This window comes from Oncorhynchus kisutch, linkage group LG19 (genome assembly GCF_002021735.2).
Source record: "Oncorhynchus kisutch isolate 150728-3 linkage group LG19, Okis_V2, whole genome shotgun sequence".
NCBI lineage: Eukaryota > Metazoa > Chordata > Actinopteri > Salmoniformes > Salmonidae > Oncorhynchus > Oncorhynchus kisutch.
In genome coordinates this window covers 14,872,208-14,890,021 of record NC_034192.2, presented here as the reverse complement: position 1 = coordinate 14,890,021, position 17,814 = coordinate 14,872,208, and the positions used below count along the sequence as shown (strand labels likewise).

Below are 17,814 nucleotides of genomic sequence, written 5' to 3'. Positions count from 1 at the left end.
GCAAGAAAGCAATGATCATTATGTTTTTTTACCTGGATGCTTCGTGTGCAACTTGCACCCCTGCTACGTTTTACTTGTGGATAGAGAGGTTTTCAGGAACACATTGAAAAGTAACCTGACACTGTATCAATACGTCAGCATACATTTGGATTGTAATGACAAGAAGAAAATGTAATTAACAGAGGAGTGAGTGAACTGAATTAATGCATAAGGTAAGGACTAGAATTTTCTCTGGATCTTCTAACAGCAATGCGTCTGATTGGTGTGTGTAACAGTATAACTTTAAACGGTCCCCTCGCCCATACCCGGGCGCGAACCAGGGACCCTCTGCACACATCAACAGTCACCCACGAAGCATCGTTACAAATCGCTCCACAAAAGCCGCAGCCCTTGCAGAGCAAGGGGAACTACTACTTCAAGGTCTCAGAGCAAGTGACGTCACGGATTGAAATGCTATTTAGCGCGCACCGCTAACTAAGCTAGCCGTTTCACATCCGTTACATGTGCATGTATTATAATTAGCAGTGTGGCAGTTTCCCCAAAGTTCGGTGTTTCTAACTGGCTATAATAGCAGCCAAGGATGTTTGCTAGATTATTTGTTTGTTCTCTGATTACGCACAAGTGTCCAGGTCAGCAGTTTGCACAGATGACTGTATTCAGCCATATGAAAACCTTCCATAGCGAAATATACCTAGCTAGTTATTTTTTTTGCTTCTCATCCAATGGTGTTAGCTAGCTAGCTAAATCTGCAGGCTTTCTACTAGCAAGCTGCTAATGTTGCGCAGAAACCTAGTTGCTCGACTGATTTTAGAACGCTGAGGTTCATCTGAAAAGGTACCAGCACATCCTTGGTTTTTATTGGGCAGAAATGTACACGTGAGAGCCATAAATTGTGAATTCAATAAAAACCATCATATCAGATGTAATAATACATTTTATTTTAAGCGCTTTTTAGACACCGAAAGTCACTTCACATAATCAGCAATCATCAATCATCAAGATAAGGCAATACAATCACCTGAATGAAATCAGCAAGAATCTAAAAGTACACAAAACATGATGACAGACTAACCAGGGGAGTAACGTTAGAACATGAATTCTCTCCCAATCGGTCGATATTACAGCTTTCTGGAACACATGAATGGAAGTTGCGTCCAGCAGGCTGCATCATTCTGCCCGAAGTCATCTGGGAAAGAGGGTAATACAGAGAAAGATTCGTTTAAAAAAAATGTAGCTTTAAAAGGGAACACATTACTTTTAAAATATATTTTTTACATCTATCAAAATGTTTGATGAATAACGGGAGAGTACTCTGGTGACAGCATCGTACCTCCATAGTTCATCTCCATACAATGCTCACGGCCATTTGTGTTGTCGTTCCCAGCAACATGGATGTAGTTATCAGGTTGCCTCTGGCCCCAGTTCTGGTAGCTAAACCTGGACCCATCGCTCCACAGCCAAAGACCCTCCTAAAGAGCATTATATAAAAATGATTTAACCACGTTTTGAAGCGACAGTGTTTGTTTACAATTACATTGTTTACAAACAATGGAGTAAAACAAGCTTATATTTCAGGTAAGGCACCACTAGGCATTTATAATTATATTCTAAAAGAATCAACTCATTTTACTGTATAGGTTTCAGGAGTGTTACACAGAGTGTTTCTGACCTTGATGGCATCGTTGGCTCCAATCCAGGTGCGCTGGGCTCCGTTGGCACTACTTTGGATGACTGACTGAAGGAAGTTATACTGGGAGAGGCTGTGCACTGACGCCAGGTTACCTCCCAATAGCAAACAGTAATGCTGAAGAGAGACAGAGAGAGAGAATCACACAAAGGTAGAATATTTTGTTTTTATTTTTATAACCTTTATTTTGACAGGTAAGTCATACTGAGACTGGGGTTTCTTTTACAGATGAGCCCTGCATAAATACTATCAATCACCTACAATATACATTATAAAACATATGAACAACAGACACATTTATCAACATAGATGTCTCCAATATTTACTCTGAACTGACCAAGTGGGACCAAAACATCTAATTTCAGAGAGCTCCATAAGTTGTTCCACATGAAGGGCACAAGCAAACTAAAGTCAGTTTTATCCAACTCTGTGGAGACCTTAGGGGCCTCCAGTGTTATCCAAGTCTGAGACCGGGTTTGGTCATTTGTAAGTCTAAATTGAATTAATGATGATAGATAGGAAGTTTCTGCATTAGTTTCTGAATTTTAAGATAAAGAGAAGAAATAGCATGTCAAGTTGTAGTTTAGCAACCCGGTTAAACAAGCTAATTCTATGATGTTTAGAATGAGTAAATCTGGCCCTAAATATGGACATTTACAGGTACCTCTGCCTCTGGCCATTTGGCCATGATGGGGACGTAGTGATAGCAGTGTGTCTCATATCTGTGCCAACCAGGTGGGCATGATGAACTCCTGGTTTGTAGTTCCCGCTTCTCCTTCGCTCCCATCTCCTCAGACTCTGTAAGGGGGAAGAGATAACATGCAATATCCTGATGAAATGATTCGTTCCGTCAACACAATCTGAGTAGTCAAAAGTGCGTTCCAACAGTGATGTTACTGAACACAGCACCACAGCTATCTGTGCGTTATCAGTCCATTAACATTAGCAAACCAACACGATATTATAGCTTTCTGCAGGTTTCAGAAATCCTGTTGATATGGGATTGAGGAAGGCATTTTACCGATTGGCAGGTTGCGTATCAGATTCTCAATAATTTGATTCTCTGTGTCATTCAGATCTCCTACAACAAAGAGAGACAAAAACAGAGGAAAGATTAATACTCATGTGCTCTTTAAAGTGTAGAATGATATAATCAGGTATATCATTGATAATCAAACCATTGATAAGAATACCTCTTCTACCTACACATCATTAAACACCTCTTATCTACGCTGTAACTAAAAGGAGTACACTAAAGATATGGTGGAAACTATGAGGTGTATCTCTCTTACTTGCATCACCCAGAGCAAAGGCAGCGCTGAGAAGCAGAAATATGGTCAACATCGCCATGGTGATACTTTCCTGAGAAAAAGAGAAAGCGAGAGAGAGAGAGAGAGAGAGAGAGAAAGAGGGAAAGACTGACAAATTCAGCGTAGGACAGTCAGTACTTTAGAACGTAGGTGGAGGTGACTATAGTGGACTTACCTGTTGTGTAATGAATCTCTGGTAGGCACTGTTCTGTTGGAGAATGGGGCACACTTATATACCCCCGACCACAAGGAAGCAATTATCGCTTTTTTATCAATAGTTAACTAATATAATACCTATTTCCTTCTCATGACGTGTTTCTTATCATCATCAAAAGAAGAGAGTAGCAAATATGCTAAATGGGCAGGTTGGGGTGGTGGTGGTGGCGGGAGTTGCTCATACACAGTACATTCGGAAAGCATTCAGACGCCTTAACTTTTTACTTAGTTTGTTACGTTGTGGTCTTATTCTAAAATTGATTCAATATTCCCCCCCCCTCATCAATCTACACACAAAGCCTCACAATTACAAAGCAAAAACTGAAATATCAAATTTTACATACCTATTCAGACTCTTTACTCAGTACTTTGTTGAAGCACCTTTGGGAGCGATTACAGCCTCAAGAATTCTTGGGTATGACGCTACAAGCTTGGCACACCTGTATTTGGGGAGTTTCTCCTGTTCTTCTCTGCAGATCCTCTCAAGATCTGTCAGGTTGGATGGAGAGTGTCGCTGCACAGCTTTTTTCAGGTCTCTCTTGAGATGTTCAATCTGGTTCAAGTCCGGACTTTGGAAGGGTCAATAAAGGACATTCATTCCCGACGTCACTCCTGCGTTGTCTTTGCTGTGTGTTTAAGGTCGTTGTCCTGTTGGAAGGTGAACCTTCACCCCAGTCTGAGCGCTCTGTAGCAGATCTCTCTATACTTTGCTCCGTTCATCATTCCCTCAATACTGACTAGTCTCCCTGTCCCTGCCACTGAGAAACTTCCCCACAACATGATATTGTCACCACTGTGCTTCACCGTAGGGATGGTGCCAGGTTTCCTCCAGACGTGAAGCTTGGCTCTCAGGCCAAATAGTTCAATCTTGGTTTGATCTGTTCATTTTACTGATGTTAGGGTTGCGTAAATTCAAATCTGGTATCAGGATAAATATAACAATGAGTCACCGATTTTATACTATGTATTTTTTATTAGCTAAGTAATAAATGGCAAATGCAACTTTCGTATATACGGGCTCTCTGTAATACCACGCAGGGCAGAACAGAGAACTGACAAGATGTATGTAAACAGTATTCTTTATACTGTGATAGACAGTTCCAACCCGTCTGTTGGCCTATCACAGTAGAGACTGGGCGTGGTTTAAACTTGCCCAGCCTATCGCAGGCGCTCAGGCGGGTCCCCGCCTCTTGGCGCTTCTTGGAGTCCTCCCTCCGTCGATTTATAGATCCTTACTGTTCTGGTATCGCAGCCTAGTTATAACAGTTGCTCAGTTCCTGCTGTTGTGTTGTTCAGTATTTTTCCATCTCAGTTAAACCTCGTGATGACCACCCCTCCCTATCACAACTTTGTAAGATACAGCAAGTCACACCATGTGCTCAATATTGTTACATACAAACACAAGGACAAAGCATCTGCTGGGCTGTTATCTACAGTTTTGCAACATGCAGGTCACACCATGTTACTCAGTTCTTGTCACACACAAACAGGCAAGTAGCAAGCTGTTTAATCTCATAATGATGCTCCAGTGCACACCTGCAGACACCTCACACAACCAACATCAGATAATATTTAATCATATATATCTAATGGCTATAATGTAAAATACAGGATCCAACACTGAGGAGTTGCTTCCGCCTGGCCACTCTACCATAAAAGGAGTGCTGCATATATGGTTGTCCTTCTCTGATAGGGAATCATCTCTGGTGAATCTCCGGGCTTCCTCATGTGATGCTCATGTTGTGGATGATGATGTGAAGAAGAAGAAGAAGTTTTAATGTTTTTTGAGATAATGCCTTTGACATTTCAATGTCACAGCAACGTCAAACTGTCTTTTTTGGGCAGAAACGTTGGAGAGGTCCTGCATCGAATGAATCAATAATCTCATCCCATTACTCCAGCATCCAGTCAGGTCCATTTCCAACCAGAGAGAAAAGAGAAATTGAGTACATTGCCCTCGCAACAAGCAGATGCTGAATGACTGTGAGCAGCACATTTAAAGGCCCAAAGGACACCCAGGAGAACAGACAGACCATAGACAGCCCATACCTCTGAATAGGAAAGAGTGGAATGAGCTCATGGTCATATGGTACTGCATGATGGTTCATATTGCAACAATGCAAAGGCTTGGAAACACAATGAGTGAGGCTAGGAATAATGATGTGTACTTAACCTGATTGTGGAGACATGTTTAAATGAAGACAGTGAGTCATTTCAAACTGGTGTGTTTCTGTCTAGCAGTCAAATAAGATTCCTAGAAGAAGCTTTACCTATGACCTCCTACTGTGGGCTATGTCAATGTTTCGGTTCTTTCAAGCACGCGACTTTCAAGTGAATTCATTCACGGTTACAAAAACATGATATACAGCTAATTAATGCTCAAATACAGTCTGGATAACACTTCTGACAGGCCCAAATTGCCCACTCAGTACAGATGAGACACAGAATGAAGCATGCTGGGTAGTCTGCCTGTCAGTGTGTGTGTGTGTGTGTGTGTGTGTGTGTATGTATGTATGTGTGTGAGTGGCATGCTCTGACTCAGCACATTGATGTGGGCTGCAGAAAGAGAGAAGAGTGAGAGACCATTGATGTGGGCCGCAGAGAGAGAGAGAGAGAAGAGCCAGAGACACTGGCTCTTTTATTACCTAATCCAGTTTAGGAGATGAATCCAGCCTTTAATCAAATATTCCCATAATGATTCCTCCTGTATACATGAATCACTGCCCTTACCCAATAACAGCTCTTTGGGGTTCTGAGTGGCGCAGTGGTCTAAGGCATTGCATCTCAGTGAAAAATGTCTCACTACAGTACATGGTTCAAATCCAGGCTGTATCACATCCAGATGTGATTGGCTGGTACACAATTGGCCCAGTGTTGTCTGGGCTTGGTTAGGCTTGGTTAGGCTGACAAAATAAGAATTTGTTCTTAATTAACTGGCTTGCCCAGTTAAATTTTGCCCTGACCAATATAAAGACAAGAAAGAGACTGTAAGTGTGTCTGTGTGAGGATGCAGGTCTAAATGGCCTGTATTAAAGCGGCAAAGCTGCCACTGGAGTTCTCTCTATTCCTCCCAAAGCTTATCAACATGGTTTCATTCATTCCTCTCTCTAGTCTAATAGTTTTCTCCAGGCACCATGCCCTGGTTCACTGACCTGCTGTATGAAACCAATGAAATGCATCAGAAGTGTGACAATTGAAAGCAGCTCTTCCTTGGAGACATTGTAAGGGAACATTTTATGTTCTGAAGACATAGCCTTGAATTGTACACAGTAGGCATCTCCTCTCACTCAATCATGTGACTGTGACCGCCTCCTCAGACCAATTGGCAGAATACCCAGAATATGTTCTTGAAGTTAAGATAGGAGACATTACTCAGTTTCTTGGGAAATGTAGCCTGCACGATAACAGCCAGTCACCTGTAGGAACAAACACTATGAACCATACCTATGTAGGTTTATTGGGCAGCAGTATATAAGAGGACTGAAGGGACCACCCTGGCGGAGCTGGTAGCAGACTTTTACTTTGTACAAGACTTACTTTCTCAGAACAAGAACAGACTGACGAGTTTCAGAAGAAAGTCTCTAGCCATTTTGAGTCTGTAATCGAACCCACAAATGCTGATGCTGATGCTGATGCTCAAGTTATGAGGGAACATGGCTGGCAAGGAAGCCGAGAGGCAGCCCCAAAAACATTTTTGGGTGGGGGCACACGGGGAGTGTGGCAGAGTCAGGTTGGAGACCTGAGCCAATTCCCCGTGCTTACCGTGGCGGGCGTCGTACTGGTCAGGCACCGTGTTAGGCGGTGGAGCGCACGGTGTCTCCAGTACGCATTCTTAGCCCGGTGCGCTACATCCCAGGTCCCCGTATCTGCCAGACTAGGGTGAGCATCCAGCCAGGACGGGTTGTGCAGGCTCTAAGCTCGAGACCTCCAGTGCGCCTCCACGTCCTAGTGTATCCGGTGCCTCAGCCAAGGACAATATCTCCTGCAAGTCTCCCCAGCCTAGTGAGTCCTGTGCCTGTGCCAGGAACTGATCCTCCTATATGTCTCCCCAGCCTGGTGAGTCCTGTGCCTGCTCCCAGAGCTAGGTCTCCTGTGTGTCTCTCCACTCCAGTGATGATCCATGGCACGACGCCTCCAGTGATGATCCATGGCACGAAGCCTCCAGTGATGATCCATGGCGCGGAGCCTCCAGTGACGTCCTCGAGTCCGGAGCCTCCAGCGACGCTCTCCAGTTCGGAGCCTCCAGCGACGCTCTCCAGTCCGGGGCCCCCAGCGACGCTCTCCAGTCTGGGGCCCCCAGCGACGCTCTCCAGTCTGGGGCCCCTAGAGAAGGCCTGTCTATCATTGTCTCTGATTGGGAACCATGCTTAGGTAGCCCTTTTTCCCTCTTTTCTTGGTGGGAAGTTGTCTTTGTTTGTTGGCACGATAGCCTTAAACTTCACGGTTGTTTTTGAATTATTTATTGTTTATGTCGGCGTCATCCTAGATAAAAAGGGAATATGTACGCTCATCACGCTGCACCTTGGTCCAGTTCCTTCAACAGCCGTGACAGTAACAATATGTTTTGACCATGACAGTTGCTCAACTTGCTCAATTTCCACTTGATTTATTACAAGATTTAGTTGAGGTGTAGGGTTTAGTGAATGATTTGTCTCAAATACAATGCTTTAAGTTTTAGAAATATTTAGGACTTACTTATTCCTTGCCATCCACTCTGAAACTAACTTCAGCTCTTTGTTAAGTGATGTAGTCATTTCAGTCGCTGTAGCAGCTGACGTGTATAGTGTTGAGTCATCCGCATACATAGACACACTGGTTTTACTCAAACCAAGTGGCATGTCGTTAGTAAAGATTGAAAAAAGTAAGAGGCCTAGACAGCTGCCCTGGGGAATTCCTGATTCTGCCTGGATTATGTTGGAGAGGCTTCCATTAAAGAACACCCTCTGTGTTCTGTTAGGCAGGTAACTCTTTATCCACAATATAGCAGGGGGTGTAAAGCCATAACATATGCGTTTTTCCAGCAGCAGACTATGATTGATAGTGTTAAAAGCCACAATGAAGTCAATTTCTCACAGCCAATCATCAGTCATTTGTGTAAGTGCTATGCTTTTTGAATGACCTTCCTATACGCGTGCTGAAAGTCTGTCAATTTGTTTACTGTAAAATACCATTGTATCTGGTCAAACACAATTTTTCCCAAAAGTTTGGTAAACGTCTGATTGGTCGGCTATTTGAGCCAGTAAAGGGGGCTTTACCATTCTTAGGTTGTGGATTACTTTGGCTTCCCTCCAGGTCTGGGGGCACACTTTCTAGTAGGCTTAAATTGTAAATATGGCAAATAGGAGTGGCAATATCATCCGCTATTATCCTCAGTAATTTTCCATCCAAGTTGTCAGACCCCAGTGACTTGTCATTGCTGATAGTCAACAATAATGTTTTCACCTCTTCCACACTCAGTTTACGGAATTCAAAATTACAATGCTTGTCTTTCATAATTTGGTCAGATATACTTGGATATGTAGTGCCAACGTTTGATGGCATGTCATGCCTAAGTTTGCTAGTATTGCCAATGAAAAAATAATTAATAGTTGGCAATATCAGTCGGATTTGTGGTAAATAAGCCATCTGATTCAATGAATGATGGAGCTGAGTTTGCCTTTCCCCCCCAAATTTCATTGAAGATGCTCCAAAGCTTTTGCCAACTGGTTGTGCAGCCGGACTTATTAGCCAGGTGAGGCAGATGAACCTGTAGCATATTACTTCAACAGTATTTAACATGATCCTCTCTAAGCTTTACAGAAATGTGTTAGCAACCATGCCGTTTTCCTTTGACTGCGCACACATCACGCAAGAAAGCAATGATCATTATGATGTTGTTGTTGTTTTACCTTGAGCAACTTGTGCAACTTGCACCCCTGCTAAGTTTTACTTGTGGATAGAGACTTCTGGTTTTCAGGAACACATTGAAAAGTACCTTGACACAGTGTCAATAGTTCAGCATACATTTGGATTGTAATGACAAGAAGAAAATGTAATTGACAGAGGAGGGAATGAACTGAATTAATGCATAAGGTAAGGACTAGAATTTGCTCTGGATCTTCTAACTGCAATGCATCTGTCTGGTGTGTGCATGTATTATAATTAGCAGTGTGGCAGATTTACCAAAGTTTGGTGTTTCTAACGGGCTATTATATTAGCCAAGGATGTTCACTAGCTTCTTTGTTTGTTCTCTGATTACGCACAAGTGTCCAGGTCAGCAGTTTGCACAGATGACTGTCTTCAGCCATATGAAAACCTTCCATAGCGAAATATACCTGGCTAGTTATTTTATTTAGCTTCTCGTCCAACTGGTGTTAGCTAGTTAGCTAAAGCTGCAGGCTTTCTACTAGCCAGCTGCTACTGTTGCACAGCAACCGAGTTGCTCAACTGGTTTTAGAATTTTGAGATTCATCTGAAAAGGTAGCAGCACATCCTTGTTTTTATTGGGCAGAAATGTACAAATGAGAGTCATACATTGTGAATTCAAATAAAACTCAAATTCAAACAAACGTATCCAGTCCAAATGTATCTAAGTCTAATGGTCACGTTATGGACACTGTTGCTTCATTTTAATTCGACGTCTAAATTTTGAGCTAGGTTTGGGCAAAAATAATTTGGATGACCCTAATACTAATGTCCCTGTCAAAAATCTGCTATAGTAGTTCTCGGTAATGGTCGTACAATCATGACAAGAGGCACAATCAAGATGATTTGCGAATTCTCATCGGCATTGGTGTCATATAGGCTGAGATATGATGGTATTTAACATTGAGCTTCAACCAATTCATACTATAGCGACTATAATGATGCCTAGAGCTGAAAGATAATTTTATGTACTGTTATATATTTCAAGGTCCCCCAGGCCCAGCTGCATCCATCCTTTCAAACATAAATGCTGAATGTATGTCATATGGTAGTCATTACATGTATCACGTTTCAGGTAAGACCCAGTTGCAGACAACGTTAAAAACAACAGCTTATTAATCCAACAGTGGCAGGAAAAAGACAGGTCAAGGGCAGGCAGGGGTCAGTAATCCAGATAGGTGGGGCAACGGTACAGGACGGCAGGCAGGCTCAGGTTCATCAGAGGTCAGTAGTCCAGATAGGTGGGGCAAAGGTACAGGATGGCAGGCAGGCTGGCTCAGGATCAGGGAAGGCAGAAAAGGTCAAAACCGGGAAAACTAGAAAACAGGAACAATCAAGAGACAGGAACAGAAGGAAAAACGCTGGTAGGCTTGACGAAACAAAACGAACTGGCACCAGACAAACAGAGAACACAGGTATAAATACACAGAGGATAATGGGGAAGATGGGTGATACCTGGAGGGGGGTTGAGACAATCACAAGGACAGGTGAAACAAATCAAGTTGTGACAACATGTGCACACTCAGTCAATGTATTGAATATGCAGGTTATCATTTCAGTGGTGGATGCCGCTTCTCCAGCCCATGTAAATGTAATTAGAATATGGGTGATCTAGTGTCACCCATTAAAATAGCTTTACCTGAACTGGCTGCATAGTAACGGGGGCTGGTCATGTGAATCAGCCAGGGTTGTGTTCATTAGGCACCAAACGGAAGACAACAGACTGAAACAGCGAGCAGGGAGTGACTACCTGGACTTTTTTTTCCGGTTTGCTAAAGTGTTCCCAAATGACAAAAACCCTGGTCTAGAACGAAGGGTGATGTATGAGAATTCATCCTGCTTCATATCAACCTATTCACAGTCCAGTTCATACTCAATAAGCGTCTAAGACCATACTCATCAAATGCTCTTTATTCTCCAATAAAACATTATTAAAAGAATTGTGGGAAAGCTCCCTCAAAACATTTTAGTGATGGACATTTTACCATCTTATTGTAATGTTGGGAGATAATATTTGGGAGTAAATTGTTTTTATTGCCCATTATTATTATTATTATTATTATTATTCATATGAAGGTGATTTTTACATGGACCATCCAGACCCACAGAGGGCGTTGTTCTGCCTTGGCACTACATTGTTCATCATGACAATAATAATGGCAGCACAGTGTGAGAGGTTCTTCCTGGAGAGTCATCCATCTAGAGAGGTGCAGGTTATAAGAATGCGCTTTTAACTCCAAATGAATAGAGGTGGACCTCGTTAACACTATTTTCACACCCAAGACTGTTTCCCTGTTTTATAGTCCATTCACACGTCCCATGAAACATATTCTTCATCCAAATGGAACAGCTGGAGCAATAACGGCAATAACAGGTCTCTTGCCCCCATGCATCATCAGTGTGTTTGTGCCTCAACACAAAATACAGTCTCAGCCGCTTTTTTCATTCCCTGGCTCTCTTGTTCTCTCCCCCCTCCCTATTTTCCTCTCAGCAGTCTCATTCTCTTTCTCTCTCTCGCTCTCTCTCTCTCTCTCTCTCAGCAGTCACTGCAAGGACACAAATGAGATGAGCCCTGGAATGTCCCCACACTGCATGCCACGGAGGATGACAGATACATGGGAAATGTGGGTATGTGTGTTCCATACTTGTATCTCTTACTTTAGCTGTTTGTTGCATATTAGCGTTTTCACACACACACACACACACACACACACACACACACACACACACACACACACACACACACACACACACACACACACACACACACACACAAACCATCATCTAATTTAGGCTATTCCATTCTGTTGCCCAATTGCCCAACAGCGAGGGAGTCCTGCCCCGCTATAGCGGGGTAGGGGCCGTGCAGGCTTCTATATCTTCCACCCAGCCAGACGGCCGATGATGCTGCTGAGGGCGTGTGTGTGTGCATGTTTGTGTGTGTACTTGCATGTTTGTTTGTCTATCTCTCTCTCACACAAACAGATAGAGAGAGAAAGCGAGAGAGAGAGAGGTAGAGTCCTCCCCTCTCTCTTCCCAACCCAGCACCAGGGTCCAGCCTGATTTTTAGATTTTCACAGCTGAGGGCAACTGATTCGCCACCCTCCCCTCCTCCCTCCATCCATCCATTCAGGCCTGTCCCACATCAAAAGCCAGCTGTGAGACTGCAATCAAACAAACTCCTGCAGTGAGGGCCTCTTGGGGAGCAATGATGCCCAGGAATGAGCTAATGTGCTCCAATAATGAAGCACGGGTAAATCTGGGAAATAAACCAGTTTTCTGCATCAGTTAGGTTTGGGTCTGCCTGGTATCTTAACCCATACCGTTCACACTGGATATACCTCTAAATGTAAACCGAACTAGTTGAGAACGCTATTCCACATCCCAGAGAAGGAAGGTAATATTTGATTATTTTGTCTCAACTATGGTATAATTCTGGAGATTCCCCAGGGCAGGACAAATCTCAGTAGAATAGTTATGTACTCTGTCATGCATGTAACATCATGCAATATTTTGTCTCAGCAGAAATGTTACACTGTAGTAGTCAAATCTCTAGTGTATGGTGTGTAGGCTACCTACCTACACACATGCAAGCACACATACATACATCTCTTGAGACAATACATTTGTATGACACACAACATCATCCCATGTAGCTAAGTAACACTGTAGGGTACAGTATTCTGCACATTTGTTATTCCCCCTACCCCATCCACCACAGTTGCCATCTGTGCCCTACTTTACAGTGCAGTAAACAGGTATGTCTCCAGCCAGCTACGGTCTGAGTGCATGTGTGTCATGGCGGGGAGGTGGAGGAGGCCCTGTCTTGTCTCCATAACCCACTTTCCACAACACACCCAGAAGGAGGGTGCTCAAGTCATGTCAGCCACTTCAATAGGGGAGAGTAGATTTGATGGCAGGGATGTAGGGAGAGGCAGTCCTTAAATCCCACGAGGCTGACAGGCCAGTTAGCTTCCAGAAAAACACTTTTTTATTTCTACCCCTTTTACAATTTCGTGATATCCAATCGCTGCAACTCCCATACAGACTCGGGAGAGACAAAGGTCGAGAGCCATGCGAAACACTACACCATCAACTAGACACATTGTGCGTCACCTCATGGATCTCCCAGTTGCGGCCGGGGATCAAACCAGAGTTTGTAGTGATGCCTCTAGCTCTGCGATGCAGCGCTGCACCAGGACACAGATTTACACTTTTAATCCAATCAGCCATTTCAACATCATATTTTTCATAGTGAGTGTATTTGGCCAGATATACAGCAATATCTAGCATCCAACACCATCCTTGGTTAAAAGAATCCCATATGCCGAGAGCCTAACTAAGGGGTAGGTTCGGTCATTGTAAAGGGGTGCTTGAAATCAAGGGTTTACATGTATATACATACTAATACATTGTTTCATGAGGGTGCTTCTGCAAAGGCAACCCCCTCCCTGTAGCCACCCATGAGAATTCTCTGGGGGGTTTTGCCAAAATTACCACTGAACAATAGCAAATATTACAGACTGACTTTAGAATCCCATCGCCTGAGAGCCTCTCAGATGTAATAATAATACATTTTAGAAAAATTTATTTTAAGTGCTTTTCAAGAGACCCAAAGTCACTTTACATAATTAGCAATAATCATCAACATAAGGCAATAGAATCTCATTAAAATCAGCAAAAATCTCAAAGTGCACTAAACATGAGGGGAGTAACGTTAGAACATGAATTCTCTCCCAATCGGTCGATATTACAGCTTTCTGGAACACATGAATGGAAGTTGCGTCCAGCAGGCTGCATCATTCTGCCCGAAGTCCCCTGGGAAAGAGGGTAATACAGAGAAAGATTTAACTTTAAAAAGAAAATGTAGCTAAAAAAGTAACACAGTCCCTTTAAAAATTTATTTTTTACATCTATCAAAACATTTGATGAATAATGTGAGGGAGAGTGCTCTGGTGACAGCATCGTACCTCCAATCATCTCCATACAATGCTCACGGCCATTCGTGTTGTCGCTCCCAGCACCATGGTCGTGGTTACTGGGTTGCCCCTTGAACCCAGTTCTGGTAGCTAAACCTGGACCCATCGCTCCACAGCCAATGACCTTCCTAAAGAGCAAACCATAAGTTGTATCCTCAAAGAATCAACGCATCTTACTGTATAGGTTTCAGGAGTGTTAAACAGAGTGCTTCTGACCTTGATGGCATCGTTGGCTCCAATCCAGGTGCGCTGGGCTCTGTTGGCACCACTTTGGATGACTGACTGAAGGAAGTTATACTGGGAGAGGCTGTGCACTGACGCCAGGTTACCTCCAAATAGCAATGCTAGATAGAGAGATAGATAGAGATGGGGGGTTGTGAAAGAGAGGAGAGAGACTAAGAGAGATTTTAAAGTGAATCCCACAAAGAAGGTATAATGTTTATTTTTTATTTAACCGTTATATTGACAGTTAAGTCATACTGAGACTAGGGTCTCTTTTGCAGAAGATTCATTAATACAATCATACACATGCAATATACATTACAAATTAAATTAAGAACACACACATTTATCAACATATATGTCTCCAATCATTACTCTGAACTGACCAAGTGGGACCAGAACATCTAATTTCAGAGAGCTCCGTAAGTTGTTCCACATGAAGGGCACAAACAAACTAAAGTCAGCTTTATCCAACTCTGTGGAGACCTTAGGGGCCTCCAGTGTTATCCAAGTCTGAGACTGGGTTTGGTCATTTGTAAGTCTAATTTGAATTAATGATGATAGATAGGTAGTTTCTGAATATAAAGATAAAGAGAAGTGGTAGTTTAGCAACTGTGTTAAACTTACTAATCATATGATACTTAGAATGAGTAAATCTGGCCCTAAACATAGAAATGTATTTATAGCAATTTACAGGTACCTCTGTCTCTGGCCAATTTGCCAAGATGGGGAAGTAGTAATAGCAGTGTGTCCCATATCTGTGCCAACCAGGTGGGCATGATGAACTCCTGGATTGTAGTTCCCGCTTCTCCTTCGCTCCCATCTCCTCAGACTCTGTAAGGGGGAAGAGATATCATGCAGTATCATGATGAAATTATTAGTTCCGGCAACACAATCTGAGTGGTCAAAAGTGCGTTCCAACAGTGATGTTACTGAACACAGCACCACAGCTATCTGTGCGTTATCAGTCCATTAACATTAGCAAACCAACACAATATTATAGCTTTCTGCAGGTTTCAGAAATCTTGTTGATATGGGATTGAGGAAGGTATTTTACCGATTGGCAGGTTGTATCAGATTCTCAATAATTTGATTCTCTGTGTCATTCAGATCCCCTACAGCAAAGAGAGACAAAGACAGAGGAAAGATTCATACTCATGTGGTCTTTAGCGTGTAGAATGATATAATCAAACTGCATCTGATGAGTGAACAGGTTCAAGACTGGGCTCTGGCTGGACCTCTCAAGGACATTCATAGACTTATCCCGAAGCCACTCCTGCGTTGTCTTTGCTGTGTGCTTAAGGTCGTTGTCCTGTTGGAAGGTGAACCTTCACCCCAGTCTGAGGTCCTGAGCGCTCTGTAGCAGATCTCTCAATACTTTGCTCCGTTCATCATTCCCTCGATCCTGACTAGTCTCCCAGTCCCCGCCACTGAAAAACATCCCACAGCATGATATTGCCACCACCATGCTTCACTGTAGGGTTGGTGCCAGGTTTCCTCCAGACGTGACGATTGGCATTCAGGCCAAAGAGTTAAATCTTGGATTGATCAGACTAGAAAATCTTATTTCTCATGGTCTGAGAGTCCTTTAAGAGCCTTTTGGCAAACTACAGGTGGGCTGTCATGTGCATTTGACTGAGGAGTTGCTTCCGTCTGGCCACTCTACCATAAAGGCCGGATTGTTGGAGTGCTGCAGATATGGTTGTCCTTCTATGACAGGGAATCATCTCTGGTGAATCTTTGGGCTTCCTCATGTCATGTTCATGTTGTTAATGATGATGTGAAGAAGAAGAAGAAGTTTTAAGGTTTGAGATGTCACAGCAACGTTAAACTGTCTTTTTTGGGCGGAAAAGTTGGAGCGGTCCTGCATCGAATTAATCAATAATCTTATCCCATTACTCCAGCAGCCAGTCAGGCCCATTTACAGCCAGAGAGAAGAGAGAAAAGAGAAATTCAGTGCATTTCCCTCACAACAAGCAGATGCTGAATGACTGTGAGCAGCATACTTAAAGGCCAAAGCACACACACAGGAGAACAGACAGACCATAGACCGCCCATACCTCTGAATAGGAAAGAGTGGAATGAGCTCATAGTCATATGGTACTGCATGATGGTTCATATTGCAACAATGCAAAGGCTAGGAAACACAATGAGTGAGACTAGGAATAATGATGTGTACTTATGGTTAAATGAAGACAGTGAGACATTTCATAATGGTGTGTTGCTGTCTAGCAGTGAAATAAGATTTCTAGAAGAAGATGTTTTACCTATGGCCTCCTACTGTGGGCTATGTCAATGTTTTGGTGCTGTCAAGCATGCGACTTTCAAGTGACTTAATACATGACCTTAATCCAGTATAGGAGATGAATCCAGCCCTTAATCTAATATTCCCATAAATGATTGCTCCTATATACTTGAATCACTGACCTTATCCAATAACAGCTCTCTGTGGCTCCTGAGTGGTGCAGTGGTCTAAGGCATTGCATCTCAGAGCAAAGAGGAGTCACTACAGTCTGTGGTTCAAATCCAGGCTGTAGCACATCTGGCTGTGATCAGCTGGCACACAATTGGCCCAGCATTGTTTGGGTGGGGTACGCCGTCCAAAAAATATGAATTTTTCTTAACTGGCTTGCCTAGGTTAAATAAAGGTTACATTTGGCCCTGACCAATATAAAGACAAGAAAGAGACTGTAAGTGTGTCTGTGTGAGGATTCAGGTCTAAATGGCCTGTATGAAAGTGGCAAAGCTGACACTGGAGTTCTCTCTATTCCTCCCAAAGCTTATCAACATGGTTTCATTCATTCCTCTCTCTAGTCTAATAGTTTTCTCCAGGCACCATGCCCTGGTTCACTGACCTGCTGTATAAAACCAATGAAATGCATCAGAAGTGTGACAATTGAAAGCAGCTCTACTTTGGAGACATTGTAAGGGAACATTTTATGTTCTGAAGACATAGCCTTGCATTGTACACAGTAGGCATCTCCTCTCACTCTATCTTGGTTCAGGTGACCGTGACCGCCTCCTCAGACCAGTTGGCAGAATACCCAGAATATGTTCTAGAAGTTAACTCTTAGAACTACCCATCCCGGATCCGGTATATTTGTCATCAGCAACGCTGAATAGCATAGCGGAACAGTCAAAAAATATTACTAGAAAATATTCATATTCATGAAATCACAAGTGAAATATAGCGAAACACAGCTTAGCCATTTGTTAATCACCCTGTCGTCTCAGATTTTGAAATGATGCTTTACAGCGAAAGCAATACAAGCGTATGTGTAAGTTTATCGATAGCCTGGGATTGCATTATGTACACTTAGCATCAGGAAGCTTGGTCACGAAAATCAGAAAAGCAATCAAATTAACCGTTTACCTTTGATGATCTTCGGATGTTTTCACTCACGAGACTCCCAGTCAGACAGCAAATGTTCCTTTTGTTCCATAAAGATATTTTTTATATCAAAATACCTCCGTTAGTTTGGTGCGTTAATGCCCA

General features: G+C 42.9%; 1 protein-coding gene and 1 pseudogene across 4 annotated transcripts; both read right to left on the bottom strand.

Moving 5' to 3' along the window:
* Window positions 1-916: 916 nt before the first annotated feature.
* Window positions 917-3,860, bottom strand: LOC109910264 (ladderlectin). Of its 4 annotated transcripts, XM_031798507.1 has the most exons (8): window positions 3,558-3,779; window positions 3,173-3,205; window positions 2,980-3,049; window positions 2,709-2,768; window positions 2,352-2,485; window positions 1,670-1,804; window positions 1,331-1,469; window positions 924-1,186 (listed from the first exon to the last, which is right to left on the bottom strand). In XM_031798507.1, exons 3-8 carry the CDS (start codon window positions 3,035-3,037, stop codon window positions 1,119-1,121), a joined length of 594 nt encoding a protein of 197 aa, XP_031654367.1. In that variant the 5' UTR covers window positions 3,038-3,049; window positions 3,173-3,205; window positions 3,558-3,779; the 3' UTR covers window positions 924-1,118. The 4 variants fall into 4 exon arrangements, with proteins under 4 accessions (XP_031654369.1, XP_020364988.2, XP_031654368.1 ...); XM_031798509.1 differs by lacking the exon at window positions 3,173-3,205 and having other exon boundaries at window positions 917-1,162; window positions 3,558-3,860; XM_020509399.2 differs by lacking the exon at window positions 3,173-3,205 and having other exon boundaries at window positions 917-1,186.
* A 9,890-nt stretch (window positions 3,861-13,750) lies between these two features.
* LOC116355059 (galactose-specific lectin nattectin-like) lies at window positions 13,751-15,477 on the bottom strand (annotated as a pseudogene).
* Window positions 15,478-17,814: the final 2,337 nt, after the last annotated feature.

Coding starts and splice junctions, on each gene's coding strand:
- LOC109910264 (XM_020509399.2), bottom strand. CDS start 3,037: ATGGCGATGTTGACCATATTTCTGCTTCTCAGCGCTGCCTTTGCTCTG. Junction 2,769..2,979: donor CTTTGCTCTGGGTGATGCAA/GTAAGAGAGATA, acceptor TCTTTGTTGTAG/GAGATCTGAATGACACAGAG. Junction 2,486..2,708: donor GATACGCAACCTGCCAATCG/GTAAAATGCCTT, acceptor TCCCCCTTACAG/AGTCTGAGGAGATGGGAGCG.